General features: G+C 47.9%; 1 protein-coding gene across 1 annotated transcript; it reads left to right on the forward strand.

The window, feature by feature from the left end:
- The first annotated feature begins 5,565 nt into the window (after positions 1 to 5,565).
- On the forward strand, positions 5,566 to 14,445 carry IFIT2 (interferon induced protein with tetratricopeptide repeats 2). Its single transcript, XM_079794127.1, has 2 exons — positions 5,566 to 5,757; positions 11,138 to 14,445. The coding sequence occupies exons 1-2, from the start codon at positions 5,753 to 5,755 to the stop codon at positions 12,540 to 12,542; spliced, it is 1,410 nt and encodes a 469-aa protein (XP_079650253.1). The 5' UTR covers positions 5,566 to 5,752; the 3' UTR covers positions 12,543 to 14,445.
- Positions 14,446 to 18,756: the final 4,311 nt, after the last annotated feature.

Here is an 18,756-nt window from a genome sequence, read left to right on the forward strand (position 1 = left end):
ACCGGCCAGGCCTAGGAACCCTACCCATGCACAAGTTTCATGCACCAGGCCTCTAGTTTAATTATAATTTTTAAAGGAAAGGTATCTCCTTATCAGAGCTCAGCAGTGGCTGTCCTAGTAAAGGGTGGATTTAACTCACTTTCTCAAAGAACCACTGTCAGGCACTAACCCTAATGCACATCTCGAAGAACCAAGTCCTGCTTCTCTAAATATTTAGAGAAGTGCCCATCCTCCCTTTCCTATTTTGTTTTTAAGCCTTGATGAGCTTTAAACAACAAAAGAACACTCATACAACAACAACAAAACTAAAATTATGAAAATCATTTCTAAGGATAAAAATACTATAAGTACACTAAACCCTCTGGAAAGGTACCAGCTAATATAAGGGGGGAAATTCATATCATCTACTTTACATAACCAACCAGAACTAAAACATCTCAACATTTATAAAATAGACGTGGGGGAATTTCTTTTAACTTTAGAGTGCATATTATTTATAGTTTCATCTTGTCTTTTCACTTAACATTGTTTTGTGAAAATCTTCCGGTGTTAATATATTTTTTAAAATACTATGATTCGAAGGCCTCAGAATAATGTTGCAAAGTATGGATGCATCATGATTTCTTTCCCTTTATTCTTTCTTCCCTCCCTCCATCCTTCTTTCTTTCTTTTCTTTTATTCCTCATTTTCTCTTTCCTTAGTTCTTTCCCTCATTCCTCCCTTCCCGATTTCTTCTTTTATAGTCTAATCAAATTTACACATTCACACCATTGAAATAGTCAACATGATCTACAAGGTAGGAGAAGTAACAGCCCTTCACCGTATTTCCCACTCCCTAGAGGCAACCATTTATAATTCTTTTAGTGGCTATTGTGTTATTTCCTTGTACTAAATAATATGCTTATCTTGGAAATTCTAGATATTTTAAAAATGGTTAGGCATTATGTATTGGCTTTCCACCCCTGAACTGCCTCCCCCAACACACACATGCACACACAGCGCCGCTCCCACATCCTCCCCTGCCAACGGCATTGTCTTAGATTAACATCCAGTATTTAGATTATTACAACCACATGAATGCTATTGACAACTGAGCCATGTCTTGTTCTACAATGACCTTTGTTTTCCTGTATTTTATTTCATGTTTTTCCCAAGTTAAAGGAAACAAAAAAAACAAAAAAGTAGTTGTGTTGTTTCCTTTCTTTCTTTCTTTCTTTCTTTCTTTTTTTTTTTATGGTTTCTAAGTAATGGTCAGTATCTCAGCCCCAACCAAACTCTCCTCCAGTTGAATAGATCTCCTCTCCCCATTTTCAAATACTAGGTAAGCTGACATTTTCACATTTCCGTGGAAACCACTCACAGGACATGTGGCCGGCTCCTGTCTACACTGGTTCCTCTTGAGATCTGTGGCAAGGATTTCCCTTCCCCCTCATTTAGGGTTTCCCTTCACCTCCCTCAGGTCCTGGACCGCCCCTTGCACTGTATCCTGTGCTTCCTAAATCCCATTTCTTTATTTCCCTGGGTTAACTCCTACTTTTGATGGGACGTCTCCTCCCAGCTTCCTGAGGAACCGTACATATAAAGTAAATATTTTACTTTTATGTATACAAGTGTCTTTATTTTTTCCTCCCATTATTTGGCTATATTTAGAATTCTAAGTTAGAAATTGCTTGCCCGCACTATTTTGATGACATTTCTCCCTTGTCTTCTAGCTTTTACTATAGTTGTTGAGTCCAAAAACATTTGGGCTTTATTTTATAAATCCCACCACCACCCCCGCCCCCAGCTCCAGAACATTTAGAATTCTCTTTGTCATTAGTGTTCTAAAAGCTTACTTTGTAAAGGTTTATTTTTTCCCACTTGGAAACTTACAGCTTTCAATCAGGGAAAATATATTGGATATTTTCATTGGCTTTTTCATGAATATTTTTTCTTTCTTTCTTTCTTTTTTTCCTTCTTTTTTTCTTTTTGTTCTCTGTAGAACTCCTACTATTCAGATATTGATCCTCATAGACTGATCCATGCCATTAATTCCTGAGCCTTTGGTGTATTCTGCAATCTAAATTGGGTTGATTCTTGGACTTCCCCCACTGCTGACGGATGTATTTTTCTCAAGTTTAGTACAGCATGAGGAAATTACCGCTTGTCTAGCTCTTTCAGAGTTTCCAAGATTTTGTTGCCCTTGTGTTCTCTACTATTCTCTTCTCCTTGAGGATTTGATTTGAGGAGAAAGCTAAAACAAACTCATGTGTTCAACTGATAGTCCCATAATGCCTTTAAGTATTTTTTATGAACCATCATTTAGTTCGTTTACATTTTTAAGCAGTTGTAACTAATCCTGCAATAAACATCCTTTGTTCATAAACCTCTGTATCAGTCAGGATTCAACCAAAGAAGCAGAAGCAAAAAGATGTATACAGTAAGAGATTTAATGTAAGAAATTGGCCTATTCAGTGGTCGGCAAACTCATTAGTCAACAGAGCCAAATATCAACAGTGCAATGATTGAAATTTCTTTTGAGAGCCAAATTTTTTAAACTTAAACTTCTTCTAATGCCACTTCTTCAAAATAGACTTGCCCAGGCCGTGGTATTTTGTGGAAGAGCCACACTCAAGGGGCCAAAGAGCCGCATGTGGCTCGCGAGCCGCAGTTTGCTGACCACGGGCCTATGCGATCGTGAGGGCTGGTTACACAAGTCCAAATCCATAGGGCAAACCGTTAAGAAAGGCAGGCTGGGACTCTGGGGCATGGGCTGCCGCTGCCGTCCACAGGCAGCAGCTCTACATCAGGGAAGCCTCAGCTCTTCTTCAAGCCTTTCAACTGATTGAACCAGGCCCACCCAGGTTATCTAGGATGATCTCCTACTTAAAGTGAACTGATTATGGCATTTCATCACATTTGCAAAATACCTTCACAGCAACATCTAGATTAATGTTCTGACTAACCACAAAATAATAGTTGTGGTTAAGAGGTCAGGGAGAGCACACACACACACACACACACACACACACACACACACCTGGTTAATTGATATGGCACTGTACTTATTGTGTAAGAGACTCTGTCTCTCAATTTCTCATCTGTAAATGGGATACCACCTGGCTCCTGGGGCTGCTGTGCATACTAAATGAGATGATTCCTCACCTGATTAATGTTTAATTGTTGCTCCACATAATGATAATACTAATAAAATCACATTTTCAGATGCTTCCTATGTGCCAGGAAATGTTAGAGGCACTTCTCAGGTGTTATTTCATTCAGTCCTCAGAAAAGATAGGAGGAATCTAATCTCAGAAAGACTAAACAGCTTACACCGGGTCACAAAGAGAATACCCTAATTTCATCTGCCTATTAGTCCTCAGACCCTGGGTGTTTTGGGTTTTTTTTTTAATATATTTTTTATTGATTTCAGAGAGGAAGGGAAAGGGAGAGAGAGAAACATCAATTAAGAGAGATCCATCGATCCACTGCCTCCTGCACGCCCCCTACTGGGGATCGAGCCAGCAACCCAGGCATGTGCCCTTGACCGGAATCAAACCCGGTACCCTTCAGTCCACAGGCCAACGCTCTGTCCGGCAAACCAGCTAGGGCTGGGTTTTGGTTTTTAAGGTTTCCTCTTTTTTTTTTTTTTCTGTATGTCAGGTTCCTGGAAGGAAACTGATGTGAAACTCAAGTTGAGTAATTCAAGAAAGTGGACTATAGAGGTGGGTTGGATTTAGAGACAATACGAGATTATGCAATACTCTGGGGCTAATGACACAGGCAGCCTGAAGGAGCACGAGAAGGGAGGAATTACAGGACCACTCTGTAGCTGATGCAGCTGCTCAATGGCCTTTGCTCATTCTGGGAACAGCAAACAAGGTCTCTCTCTCCCTTAGTCTAGGACAGGTTGAGACAGGGGCAGCCTTAGGTCCAGGTAAAGACAGACAGGAATATTCGCAATAAGCAGAGTAACAGGAACTCTCGCTGTTTCGTTTTCCTCAAAACAGAAACAATTGCCAGGAGAGAGTTGGTTTTCCTCTCAGTTTTCCTCAGTTTCTATTTTGCAGTCACACCATGTACTCTCACTCTGGCCCGGCAGCCAGAGCAGGTGACTCATCCCTGCTGAGGTGGATCACACACAGACTCTGGCCATACAGACTCGGGAAAGGTGGATCCGTACATCTAGGCACGTCACAACACAGGGACCACGTGCTTTCTCTGAGCTTCTCCCCACCCAGCACCTTCAGGAATAGGATTGAAACAGACATGTCTATCTAACAGTTTCCTGAGTGCCAATTCCAAATAATAATAATAATAATAATAATAATAATAATAATAATAATACAAAACCCACAGTGTTCCTAGTTTCCTATTTCAGCACTTCTTGCACATTTAACAATACATTTCTATAAGTACAAAAAAGAACTTGTAAATAGAAGTGAGACCTAAAAGTACTGATTTCCAACTGGGATAGGCTTAGCTGTGTAGCCTAAAAAAGGGTAGAGGATTGTCAAGAAGCATAGTTTCCACCCAGTCCTGGGCAGAAAAATGTGCAATAAATCACACTTCCTCCAAGTCCCAACCACCTGGCTGGTCAGCCTCAGTCTGACGGGAGCGCGTGTTTCTGTGTAAGTTCCCGGCCTCAGAGAAGCCGGTGCTATTAGCTTCCCCTCCTTGGGTCTCTGTACATGGTAATCCCTGTGGGATTAAGGGTATGAATAAGGAAAGGGCAGAGAAGGTACACTTCCTCTATCATGACACACCGCTCCGGCTGCCCATTGCGATGTGGGGGTGCAGAATACCAAGGTGACCCACGAGGGTTTGCAAGGTTGGGGAGCTCAGCGAAGCCAGCGATGTGTAGAGAGGTCAGGAACTGTTAGCCTTGAGTCAGTGACAATGATGGGTCATGAGATGCCAGAGGGGAGAAAGCTCTGGAAAAAGCAAACGTCGCAAGTTTCCCTTCTGGTCTCTTTGGTTAATGTGCTGAGTTATTCATTAAAATAAAAACTACTAACATGTACTACCCTGACCGGTTTGGCTCAGTGGATAGGGTATCAGCCTGAAGGGTCCCGGGTTCGATTCCGGTCAAGAGCATGTACCTTGGTTGCGGGCACATCCCCAGTAGGGGGCGTGCAGGAGGCAGCTGATTGATGTTTCTAACTCTATCCCTCTCCCCTCCTCTCTGTGAAAATTCAATAAAAAAATATATTTTAAAAAAAAAACACTACTTTTGAATGCCTGCCGTGAGCCATGTATTGTAAGAACCGGAGGTTCGGCAGTGAATGAAACTGACAAAAGACCCCCTTCCCATTGGAGGTTACCTAACCGCTCCTGGCCGGGGCCGGCCAGTCCTGTGGGCGACCAGGGAGGGCTGGGTGAGGGTGGGTGCCCACTGCACTGAGGGGGCAGGGGCCTTGGCAACTGGATCCTCCCCGACGGGCTCCCTGGATGCCAGCTGATGCAGAACATCAACACAATTCACCAAGCGCCGTTCCCTCTGACTCACCGCCCAGGAGGAGGGCCCCCGGCTGGCTCTTCCTCAAGCTTCCTTTCCGCTTAGAGCCCTGACTAGTTCACTTTCCAGTTTCAGTTTCTCTTTACCCAAGCCCTGGGCCGGGAAACGAGGGGAAGGCACGGGGGCGGGGGGGGATGCCTGCACACATAAGTGTCCTCAGCACCGATTGCAGGCGGAGGAGGAAGGCGCTGAGGAGCGAGCACCGCAGCCCTACCGGCAGCCGCACAGCAGCACCGCTGAGAAGGGGCGGCGACCATGAGGTAGGCAAGCCCTGCGGCTGGAAAGCCTGCCCAGTCTTGGGGTGGAGTGCAAATCCTCAGCGGCGCTCCCCAAAGGCAGGGGCCCCGCAAGCTTTGGCTCCGGTTTGTTTACAGCCTCTGCCAGGCTCCCGTCTCCAGGCTGCTGGCTAGTTGACTCCCGAGTCGGTTTTCTGGGAGCTGAGCTCCTAAGGGAGTGAGGGAGGCGGGAGGGAGAGGACGGGGGGGGGGGGGGGGGGTCCTCTGGCAGGTTGTTCACTTAAACGCGGGTCCCGCGATTGCTCCTGGAGACTCCTTTTTGTTCCTTTATTTGAAGAACTACGTGAGGAGTTTTTAAAATATATATTTTATTGATTTTTTACAGAAAGGAAGGGAGAGGGATAGAGAGTTAGAAACATCGATGAGAGAGAAACACCCATCAGCTGCCTCCTGCACACCCCCCACTGGGGATGTGCCTGCAACCAGGGTACATGCCCTTGACCGGAATCGAACCTGGGACCCTTCAGTCCACAGGCCGACGCTCCATCCACTGAGCCAAACCGGTCAGGGCTACGTGAGGAGTTTTTCATACGATTCTTACTTTAACAAAATAAGAGCAGTGTTTAGAGTGTGTGGGCAGTGGTTGTTTTTGTTGTTGTTTTTGTTGAGCAGAGTTTAAAATGCACTCAGGGTAGCAACCCACTTCATGTGAAGGTGGAATTTATTTACTTTTTTGTGTTCAAGTTCTGTTATGTTTGTTTGTTCGTTCGTTGTTAATACATCATTCGTATCCCGTATGCCCTCTCCCACCTTCCCCCTCCTCTCCAATCACCACAGTATTGTCTCTGTCAATAAGTTCTTTCCCTTTTTTGCTCAATCCCTCTGCCGGCCCATCCCCCATTCCTCCCCCCCCCGCCCCCCCCCCCCCAGCTGTCAGCCGGCTGGCTATGAGTCTGTCTCTATTTTGCTTGTTGGTTATTTTGTTCATTACATTCCACATATGAGTGAAATCATATGGTAATTGCCCTTCTCTGTGCTTACAATTCATCTCAGTCTGCATCAGGACAGACAAAATGCATTCATTCATTCAACAGAAATAGAATCCACCCCCAAATTCAGCTGATTGGCTAGAGTCATTCTATCTGAAGTATGAATTGGAGATGATCCTCAGAAACAGAAGTTTGCCCTGAGGAGGAAGTACTAGCTTATTGGGTAGGAAGAGAGCTTTCTTTTTTCTCCAGTCTGAGGACGGGGTGACCAGACGGGACGCCCCAGCCTCGTTCCTGGGAGCTCCAGAATCCAGGGACACCGGCCCCAGCATTCCTTTTGGAGGTCACATTGCCATCCTTCTTGAAGTTTCCTGGTCTCTCTTCTGGAAAGATATTTTTTTCTGTTAGTCTCCATGTTTGCCTGATAGAAAAAAGAAAAGATTTGAGACATTTCCAGAATTTCAGCGTGGTCTTCTCATCGAATCTTTCTTATGATAATACAGGCCCATCAGTCTCTCTTCTCATTTGATTTTTAGCTATAGGCACCCTCACCAGGCATTGCCCCCACCCCCCACCCCCGTGCTCTAAGACAGTGGTTCCTGTATTTGAGCTCGAATATGAATCATCTGGAGAGCTTGTTAAAGAGAGACTCCTGGGCTCCACCCCCAGATTCTGATTGGGTCGAGCTGGATGAGGGCCAAGGGTGTGCATCTCTAACCGGGTCTTCCTTGGAGGGGCTGCTACTGCTCTCATTCACTGCGGGGCAGCACGCGCTCTGGCCTGGCGAACAGTGTCCTGTGGATTTCCTCCAGACCAGAAGCAGGGCGAACAAATTGTTGTGCTGTAAACACTTAGGACTTCCAGGGGCATTAGGAGCATACGTCGCAAGCATAAGTCTGGGAAGCAAGTATTGGGACCAGCTTCTGATTTACCGGTGGACAAAGTAATCCATAATTATGCAGTGAAATTGGTTGCCTTTCAAAGGGCTGCTCAAAGGGATTGTATGTAAGTGTGTACATTAACTGTCTCTATCCTGCAAATGCACAGCTAACTCTATGTCTGAGATCATTTCAACTGTAGTCATTCTCTGTGTTTCTGTTATAAAATGAGAACGGAGCTAAGAAAGCTCATGTGCTTAAGGAAATCTCCCTGTGATCTCACTGAGAAGGAAGGCAGGTGAGATTGGACGTCAGCGTTCCAAAGGGAGGCTGCTGCCATTACAATGCAGCCGCCAAGCAAGTCACTCTCCTGGGCTCTGCCCCACCCTCCCCGTGTTACACAGGAGACTCAGACAACTAGCCCTTCGCTAAGACCCGCCTGGTTCCTTCCCTGAGAGGAAATCCCTACCCACTTCCCTCCTATATTTTGTTTATTCTACTTGGGGTAGTTAAGTTTCCATTTGCTTCAAGTAACAGAAATGAGCAGGTGCTGATTTTAAAGTTCCTGGAATGACTCCCAGAATTCCACACAGAGGACCATAGCAACCCCAGGAGGACTAGAACAGGACACTGGGGCGCTTGGGGGACCCAGACTCTGTCCTCTCCACATGCATCAGAGTCCCTCTCTGCAGTACCTAATGCAGAATGTGGTCCCATCAGACCCCCAGCATGCACAGCTCCCTTCTTAATGTGTGAAAACCGCCTCAGGCCCCCTCGTTCCCTCTCAATTCCATTCCCAGCTTCCCCTTGAGTCTGGGTACCCAGCCATGGTCCAATCAAATTGTGGGGTGGAAGGAGTTATACAACGTGAAAGCTGGGGGACAGGAGCAAATGAGGGAATATAATCTTTCATTGGGGCAAATGTTTCAAAAGTGATCGATCCTTGCCACATTACATGACTTCCCATATTGTCTATTGGCTGCTCATGTGAAAATCCATACTATTTAGAATATCAGCTCTTTGATAAAAGGGCCAGCAAATATATATCATAAAAAAATTTTTTAAGTGAGAAAAAGCAACATTTCAGAGACTCCAGTGTCTAGGCAATGTAGAAAAACAATTTGATGCTATTAGTGAGTTATAACCTATTCATTGGCGAAGTTATTCAAGACAGGATTTTTTGTCTGTTTGCTGTTTCTGATTGGTTGGGTTTGTTCATTTGTTTGTTTGTTCTAAGGACCAACACTACAGGGAATGAGAAATGTTTCTAGAAGAGTTGGAAGGGTGCCCTAAGTGAAAGAGAGCCTTTCCTGTGAGAGAAGAAGCTGGCTCTTTTGTGAGCCTCCTCTTGTAGCCACACATCTAACACCTTGTCATGAAAGCAAACCACAGAAGAGTGAAAGTAAAATTTCAAAAGAAAATTATTAAACAACAAATGCAAAATTATTACTAAATCAACTCAACAAAACATGTTAAGAACAGAAATCAACAACCTAAGAAGTTGGGGGTGGGAGTGATTATCTTTATTCCACAATATCAGTTTAAGATATTGCTAATATATATACTAGAGGCCTGGTGCACGAAATTCATGCACGGGGTGGGGTTGGGGGTGGGGTCCCTCAACTCAGCCTGCACTCTCTCCAATCTGGAACCCCTCAGTGGATCCCCAGAGGGATCAGGCCTAAACCGGCAGTCGGATATCCCTCTCACAATCCAGGACTGCTGGCTCCTAACCGCTCGCCTGCCTGCCTGCCTGATTGCCCCTAACCGCTTCTGCCTGCCAGCCTGATCGCCCCCTAATCACTCCCCTGCCAGCCTGATTGCCCCCAACTGCCCTCCCCTGCTGGCCTGATCGCCCCCAACTGCCCTCCCCTGCTGGCCTGATCACCCCCAACTGCTCTCCCCTGCCGTGACCCGCATCCTCCACACGAGGTGGCGGAGATGCCAGGCCCTGCCTCCGCTGTGCGTGCGGCCATCTTGTGGTGGCCATCTTTGTGGTGGCCATCTTGTGGCGACATTGCACGCGAGGACCACCTAGGCTTTTATTAGTTTAATCAGGTTAGAAGGTAAAAAATACAAATGTAGGGGAAATGAGTAAAAATTAAGAATGGTTGAAATTAAGCCTGACCAGCATGGCTCAGTGTTTGAGTACTGACCTATGAACCAGGAGGTCATGGTTCAATTCCTAGTCGAGGCACATGCCTGGGGTGTGGGCTCAGTCTTCAGTGTGGGATGTGCAGAAGGCGGCCCATCAGTGTTTCTCTCTCATCATTATGTTTCTTTCTCTCCCTCTTCCTTCCTTTCTGAAATCAATAAAAAAATATTTTTAAAAGAATGGTTGAAATTAAGATTTAAATGGTTAAAAAGGAAAATTTCAAAACAAGACTATAGAATGTCAAAATAATAAGACAAAACTGATTTGATCTAAAGGTTTGGCTTAAATAAAGAAACTCAATTAAGTATATATGAAAAGCTCAAATAATTAGGCAGGAAATAGAAAGGAATAGAGATTAAAAAAGACAAATTAAGGGAAACTAAGGAATTAAAAGTGTAGATGCTAATATAGCATTGAATCTCAGAGGAGTAGCCAAGATTAAAATCAGGATGGCAAACATTAAAAGAAGAGAAAATTATAGCTACAGTTCAAAAGTGAATGTCAGCCCTAGCCGGTTTGGCTCAGTGGATAGAGCATCACCCTGCGGACTGAAGGGTCCTGTGTTCCATTCTAGTCAAGGGCACAGGCCTGGGTTGTGGGCTCGGTCCCCAGTGGGGGGCGTGCAGGAGGCAGCCGATCAATGATTCTCATCATTGATGTTTCTATCTCTCTCCCTCTCCCTTCCTCACTGAAACCAATTATATATATATATATATATATATATATATATAATATATATATATATATATATATTTTTTTTTTTTTTTTTAAGTGAATGCTAGGTAGGAGGAAGAACAGAAGCAAACAAAAATCAATTACCTAGCCTTCCCAGAAAGTACAGGAAGCCTCCACTGGAATCAGTTCCCAGCTTTGGCCCCCCAAGAAGAGAGCAGAGCGCTGGCCAACCTGACAAGCTGCCTTCCTTAGGGAAACCTGCCCACTGCCCTCTCCCTAATTCTCCCGTTGCCCAGTCACCTGATTCCTGCTTCCCCGTGCTTGAACACATATGCCAAAATACAGAAATTAAAAAAAGAAAATGTTTTTAAAAAACTATTTTTATTGATTTCAGAGAGGAGGGGAGGAGGAGACAGAGATAGAAACATCAATGATGAGAGGAAATCATTGATCGGCTGCCTCCTGCCCGCCCCACACTGGGGATCGAGCCTGCAACCTGGGCATGTGCCCTGACCGGGAATCGAACTGTGACCTCCCGGTTCATAGGTCGACGCTCCACTACTGAACCACACCAGCTGGGCAATGTTCTTTTTTCATTGGGGCCCACGCCCTTCCGGAGGAGGAGAACTGCGTCTATCTTGCTCCCTGCTTTGTGCCGGGTGAGTCTGTGCTGTGTCTCACACGTCCGTCTCTGCTTTCCCCCACAGCGAGGCCACTGAGAACTCCCTGGAGAGCAGCCTGCGGCGGCTGAAATGCCACTTCACCTGGAACTTGTTAGAGGGAGAGAGTTCCTTGGATGATTTCGAAGACAGAGTGTGTCACCAGACGGAGCTGCAGAGTGGGGAGTTCAAAGCTACAGCGTGCAACTTGTTGGCCTACATTAAGCACCACCGGGGCCGAGGAGAGGAGGCGCTGCAGTGCTTGCGGCAAGCTGAAGACTTAATCCAGCAGCAGCACCCTGACCAGGCAGAACTCCGAAGCCTGGTCACCTGGGGCAACTACGCCTGGGTCTACTATGGCATGGGCAGACTCTCCGAAGCTCAAGTCTACGTGGACAAGGTCAGAGAGGCGTGCCAGAAGTTTGCCAGCCCCTACCGAATGGAGAGTCCCGAGCTGGACTGCGAAGAAGGGTGGTCACGGCTGAAGTGTGGAAGGAAACACGAGGGAAGGGCAAAGGTGTGTTTTGAGAAGGGTCTGGAAAAGTGCCCGAAGCACCCAGAGTCGGCCTCGGGACTGGCGATTTGCAGCTATCGCCTGGATGAGTGGCGAGTGCCCAAGAACCCCATGGATGCGCTGAGGCAGGCCATTCGGCTCAATCCGGACAACCAGTACATTAAGGTCCTCCTGGCTCTGAAACTGCAAAAGATGCAGGAGGAAGGTGAAGCAGAGAGGTTAGTGGAAGAAGCTGTGGCGAAGGCCCCCTGTGCCGTAGACGTGCTTCGCGGGGCAGCGATGCTGTATCGGAAAAGAAACGACGTGGACAAAGCTATCGAGCTGCTTACGAGGGCTGTGGAGTGCTCGCCGGACAACCCCTACCTGCACTGCCACCTCGGGGTGTGCTACAGGGCCAAAGTCCTCGAGTGTGAGAAGAGAGGCCAGCGTGGACGGTACGGGGAGAGAGAGGACTACCAGGAACTGATCAGACACGCCGTGGGGCATTTGAAGAGAGCTGATGAGCTCAACGGAAGTCTCGCCAATGTGGGCTCCTTTCTGGCCTGCCTCCACTTTCAGGCGGGCCGGTACGAAGAAGCAGAATATTACTTCCAGAGAGAATTCGGCAAAGAGCTCACGCCTGTAGAGCGGCAAGTGCTCCATCTCCGCTACGGCAACTTTCAGTGGTTTCAGAAGAAGTGCGAAAGCAAGGCCATCCACCACTTCATGGAGGGGGTGAAAATAAACCAGGACCCCAAGGCCACAGGAAAGATGGAAAAAAAGCTGCGAGGTATTGCCAAAACCAGGCTTATCAGAAACGGAGACGACGATCCCGAGGCTTTGCGCATCTTGGCATGTCTTCGGGAGCTGAATGGGAAAAGGCAGCCAGCAGATGAAAACTCTGAGAGGGTCGTGAGCTCCGGACGCCTCAGCCCTTCAGCGCCTTTAGGGGAGGAATGAGGAATCGGGGTGTGGCGCCACCGGGCTACTCCTGGGAGGGAGGCAAAACCCCTCCTTGCAGTTGGTATCGAAATATTTAACTACGAGTGTGGCATAGGCGTGGACTAAGAGAGTGGCCACAGTACTGGATTGGGTTGAGTTGCTCAGGGAGTTCCAGAAGAGGGACTAAATTGGGAGGTGGGGGGGGGGGGGGGGCGGGCGGCGGAGCATAAGGTCCTGTGGCTTGGTAAAGGGGCCATTTCCCAATTGACATTGGTAACACTGGTCCATTTTTGCAATGCTTTTCCATCACTGGTGTCATTTGAGATCCTCTACAGGAATGTTCTAGGTTCATCCAAAGGCTGGGGACCAAAGCTTAGATAGGGCTGGGTTTCTCTCTCTCTCTCTCTCTCTCTCTCTCTCTCTCTCTCTCTCTCTCTCTCTCTCTCTCTCTGCCTTCCACTGCCCCAGGTTATCCTTAATCTAGATTGCCCTACATGACAGCAGTTCAATCGTCCTATTAGCTGAGGTGGTACCATAGTTTGAAAACTAGAGAGCAGAGAATAAGTCAAATCCAGAAGGGACATATCTCCGAGAAGTAATGGGGTCAGTCAATCACACTACAGCAGTTCGAGAGGCTCTTGGGGGAGATTTTGCCTTCACTCTGCTCTCCCTGTAATCGAAATACAACATGTGGAGAATTTTTTTTTTAAAGGGATTCTGGCCCTCGTCAGTGTGGTATCGTCTCATGCACTGAAAGTTGCTGGTTTGATTCCCCATCAGGACACTTGCCCAGGTTTCCGGCTTGATCCCTGGTGGGGGCATGCAAGAGGCAGCCAATTGATGTTACACTCTCACGTCGCTGTTTCTCTCTCTCCCTCTCCGTTCCTCTCCAAATAAATAAATAAACAAACTACTCTTTTAAAAAAGGATTCTGTACAGTATGCTAGAAACCAAAATAATACCTTTCTTTAAAAATAAATGTCTCACCCATGGGGATAGGAACAGGGTAGGCAAAAGAGAGCAAGAGAGAGGAATGCTGGTTTGTCGTAGATTGTAATCATATGGAGAAATTTTAATTTCCTTAGCCACTATTAGGAAAATTTATTTGCTTTGTGTGTTTTTTTAAAATGCTTTGATGACCCCCAGGTTCAAAATGATAGGAAAGCAGAACAGGGAATCATTTGGTGGCTAAGGAGCTATTGAAAGGTCTTGGGAAATTTCATCCGTAAAGGAAGGGTTTCCCACTATTAGAAATGTAAATTTGGTTATATAAAAGTTCTCTTAACCCTGAAAATTTTTATGAAAACACCCAAACTAATGGTATGTTTGGAGCAATTGGAATTTTCTAGGTAGATACTGAATAGCCTGCATGTCAAGTTTTGTGTGACCCAAAACAGAATAGCCTGCATGTCAAGTTTTGTGTGACTCAGCTGACCCAGCACGAGACCATTAGTTATTCTCTGGGTTACAAAATGTTTGTCTGTTTGAATTCCTTCAAATTTAAAAGATGGTTATCTGGGGCTGGGGGTGGGTGGATAGAAGAGATGCTGTTTAAGGGTACAAGCTTGCAACTAGTAGATAAAGAAGTTCTGGAAATCTAATGTACAGTGCAGTGAACATACACAATAATATTGTGTTATAATCATCAACCTTGTTAAGACACTAGATCTTAATTATTCCCACCACAAAATATGTCAAACAATTGCAATCATATTACAATATAGAAATATATCAAGTCAACATGCTGTACACCTTAAACTGACACACTGTTATATGTCAAATATGTTTCAATAAAATTAAGTCTATATTAACATGTTTATCCAGCAATTAAAACATTATATGTAAATCAAGGTTCTTTTTCTATTAAAATTTCCAACTACTGTAACAATGGCTTTTGTGTTATTTTCTGTATCAGAAATAATGTGTGCCCTGAGACCATCTGTATGCACAGTATGGATTCCTAAAAAAAAGTCATAGATTTAATTAATACATAATGTATATGTGATGGGACATAAAGGGGTGTTGTGGTTTTTCTGAAAGTTTGGTGTACCTTACCACTTCCAGACTCAGGTACAGATAAATGAAATGTCACACTGGGTATGAACTGGCTCCAATACCCTAGGCTGGTCTCACATCACAGCCACTGAAAAGAACATTTTCCCCTACAGCTTTCTTAAAAGAGTCCAGGACTTCAGCTTACACCCTGACACCCACCACCATGCACCCTCGTGCACACAAACACCTGCCCCCACACTGACGGGGGTGGGGGGGGGGTGCTGCCTTGCTCTCTGTTAAATCTTATTAACATCTTCTTCTATCCACATTCTCTCTCCTTGTCTGACTCCATCATGAGAAATGAGGAGGTGCCCCTGATGCTGTGTTATGCCCCACCCTGGAGGCAGTCTCAAGAGATAATACATAGAGGTTTTTTTGATAAGTAAAGAATACAAAGAAACACGAAGCCCTGAGTCTCTCCTGTTTTTCAAGGGGCCCCTCTGGTGGAAAACATGATTCGTACCAGCTGCCAAGGTAAACTCCTTCCATTGTACGGAATTGTACAGGTGTATGTTCCAACGGAAGGTTTAGCTCACTTTGCCTGAGTAACCAATTACTGGATCTGGTGCCTGGGGAAGGAAACTGGGCATGTTCTATTGACCTTGAGTGAAGACCATTGGCACCTCCAGTGTGCTAAAGAAGGTACACCAGGTGTATGCATGTGTGTTGCTCAAGGATGTCGTACCACCAGGAACAGAACCCTAAAAGGAATAAGGTGGGACGAGTAGGCAAGAGATGTATGACATATTACACTTAATCTTTACTTGAGGACTTAAAACTAACAGAGACATTTGGAAAACAATAAAGAACATTTTGCATATAACTATGCTTCCTGAAATGTCACTATCCCGGGAACAAAGGGAGCCACATTAGTTGTAATTCCCTGGCTCTTCACCACATCTCCCGGGGGCGGGACATCCCACTCCCCTCACATGCTCACCCTGGTCAATAACCTGCCCCCAAGAGGTGTCTCCTCAGTGCTGATGAACTAGTCGGTCAGAATCAGCTATTGGCATGCTTCCAGCACCCACAGCCCTCAATGTCTTCTCAAAAAAAGGGCTTCAACATATCTCATCATTCCCTGTATTTGTTTGCCACCCGGGGGGCACCCATATCCCTGCCAAAGATACTCTCAAGTGCGTCACCCCCTCGAAGGGATGGGGAGAACCTCTCTCATCCTCGTCTGGGTTCCAAGTCCCACTAATGGTTTCTCAGCCGCAGAGTCCTCAGCGAAAGGTTTGTCGTGCTTCTCCCGCAGAGCTCAGTCACAGCCCGTGGAGGCAGCAGACCCGAGTCACGCTCCAGACTCATCTTCCTTCCCACCTCGTGTCAATTTGGTAGGGGGACGTATAATCGGATAGACAGAGCACCTGAGTTCATCTGAAAAATAATCATATTATTTTGAAATTCTAAAATACATATATGTATGGGAGCAGAGGGTTACATTTCTTACATGGGAACAGAGGGTTAAATGTTTTTTTCTAAGTTTCATTTCTCAGGCCAGTGGGCCTGCATACTCACTCGCATCCCGAACAAAGTGATGGAGGAGGTGATTCAGCTGCAGACATGTACACCGTACCCAGCTCGCAAGCACAACTGTTAAGCATGATCAGGCCAACCCCACCAGGAGCCAAGCCATCATCTCATCACCTGACAACCAAGAACAAGGGTTGACGTCTGCTGACTGTCAGGACTGCATGTCATCACATTCTGTTCCCAGCCTTAGCCCAGTTCATTTTCCCTATACAATCCTGTCCCCTGCACCTTGCTGTAAGACAGTTTGGGGACCTTGTCTTCTTGGTTGGCTGGCCTTCTCAATAAACGCCTTATATGATTCAACCCTGCCTTCGTTATTGGACATTGCGACAGGCAGCCCGAGCCAACCGGGGGTGGGTGGGGTGGGGATGGGGGTGGGTGGGGGTGGTAGTTTCCGGTAACAAACTGGCTTGCACAGTCTATGTCTGGAAGTGAGACAGTATTAGAGTCCTGAAGATAAGAACACAAACAAGACTGTGTTCGGATCCCCGCCATCTGCACAATCAACCTTGGATTTCAACCTGGGAAATGTGGGTTCCAACTGGAGACCATAAGCTCCTGTCTCCTCCCGCCCTGCCTCTGCCATTTCCCCATCATTTGCTTTGGGGAAAAGGCAGTAAGTTTGTGATAGGCAGTTAGACAGACAGGAGCAGAGCAAGGACGATGGGCCAGGTACAGAAGGTCCCCAGGGTGGAAAGCCCTGGGTGCCTAGCAAAGGACAATCGTAGGGTGGGACTTTATCCCCAGGGTGACCTTTCCTCCCTTAGCATATCGCTGGTCCTGCGGTTTGAACCCCCTGACCTTTCCTCATCTAGGCCTCAGTCATATTTCAGCTCCAGGCCCAGATAAGCAACAAAACCAGTCACAGCTGACCTCAGGACCAGCTGCATTGAATAATGACCCCCTGCCCTGGTGCCAGCCAACCAATCAGTGGAGAGAGACCACACCCCTGAAAGGACACACCTGGAAAGCTGCTAAATATTCTATTAAGATCTTTCCCTAGGACCTCCCCTAAAATCTCCACCCTTAAAACCCTTAGGAAGGAGGACTCAGCGCCCTCTCCCTTCTGGGAGCTGCCAGGAGGCTCTGCCTTGCCTTTTTCCCTCTCCCCAAGTCCCCCTCTTCCTAGGCGCGTTACCATTATCTCCCTCACTCCCAAGCTCCTGGGGCCCTTCCCTTGCCTCCATAACTTACTTCCTCAGCCCACCTCTTCTGTGAATTACTTCTTCCATCTCTGCAATTTCTAAATAAATGTTCTCTTAGAGTTGGAGTCTTGGCTCTGAATTCTGTCCTAGCCAGAACTCAGGTTCAGAGGTTGCTGACCCTGGGTCCAGTCTGACCCCACGGGTCTAACACTCAGTGCCATTCCCACTGCCTACAACAACTTGGTTAAATGAATTAGAAATTTTCTTTATGGTTGACAGTGCTACTGTGTTATTGCTGGTAATCTATACCTTATGGGGAGGCTGCAGGGCAGGGGGGGATCATTAACGACTAAAATCCTTAATGTAAAATGGTGCGGCAACTTTGGAAAACAGTTTGGCACTTCCTCGAACTGTTAAACAATGCATCACCATACAACCCAGCAATTCCACCCCTAGGTATGTACCCAAGAGAAATGAAAACATATATTCACATAAACCTGTACCTGAATGCTCATAGTAGCATCTTACCTTATAATAGAGAAACATGCAAATTGACCGCACCTCCGCTATGCCCACGATTGGGCCGGCAGGAGGCTGGGGGCGGGACTCCGGGTGGCATATCCGCCGTTGAGAAGATCAAGATGGCGGTGCCCAGTGGCCGGGCCCATGCCGCAGCTCCCCGGAGTGCCTGGGGCGATCAGCACCCCTGAGGGGCGTGGCCGGGCCCATCGGCACCCCGGGGGGGCGTGGCCGGACCCATGCCGCAGCTCCCGGGGGTGCCTGGGGCGATCGGCACCCGGGGGGGCGTGGCCGGGCCCATGCCGCCACTCCCGGGGGTGCCTGGGGCGATCAGCACCCCTGAGGGGCGTGGCCGGGCCCATCGGCACCCCGGGGGGGCGTGGCCGGACCCATGCCGCAGCTCCCGGGGGTGCCTGGGGCGATCGGCACCCGGGGGGGCGTGGCCGGGCCCATGCCGCCACTCCCGGGGGTGCCTGGGGCGATCAGCACCCCTGGGGGGCGTGGCCGGACCCATGCCGCCGCCGCTCCCCGGGGTGCCTGGGGCGATCGGCACCCCAGGGGGGCGTGGCCGGGCCCATGCCACCGCTCCCGGGGATGCCCGGGGCGATAGGCCACCCGGGGGGCGTGGCCGGGCCCCTCCCGCCCCTCCCGGGGGTCTGGGGTTCGATCGGCCACCCGGGGGGGCGTGGCCCGGCCCCTCCCGCCCCTCCCGGGGGTTCCGGGGGTCGATCAGCCACTTGGGGGGCGTGGCCGGGCCCCTCCCGCCCCTCCCGGGGGTCCCGGGTGTCGATCGGACACCTGGGGGGGCATGGCCGGGCCCATCCTGCCCCTCCCGCCGCTCACGGGGGTCCCGGGGGTCGATCGGCCACCTGGGGGGGCTTGGCCGTGCCCATCCCGCCCCTCCCGCCGCTCCCGGGGGTCCCAGGGGCCGAGGCTTTCAGGGCCTTGGGCACCAGCGGGGAGCCTGCACCGATCGC

The sequence above is a fragment of the Cnephaeus nilssonii genome, assembly GCF_951640355.1.
Source record: "Cnephaeus nilssonii genome assembly, chromosome: 16".
Classification (NCBI taxonomy): Eukaryota; Metazoa; Chordata; class Mammalia; order Chiroptera; family Vespertilionidae; genus Cnephaeus; species Cnephaeus nilssonii.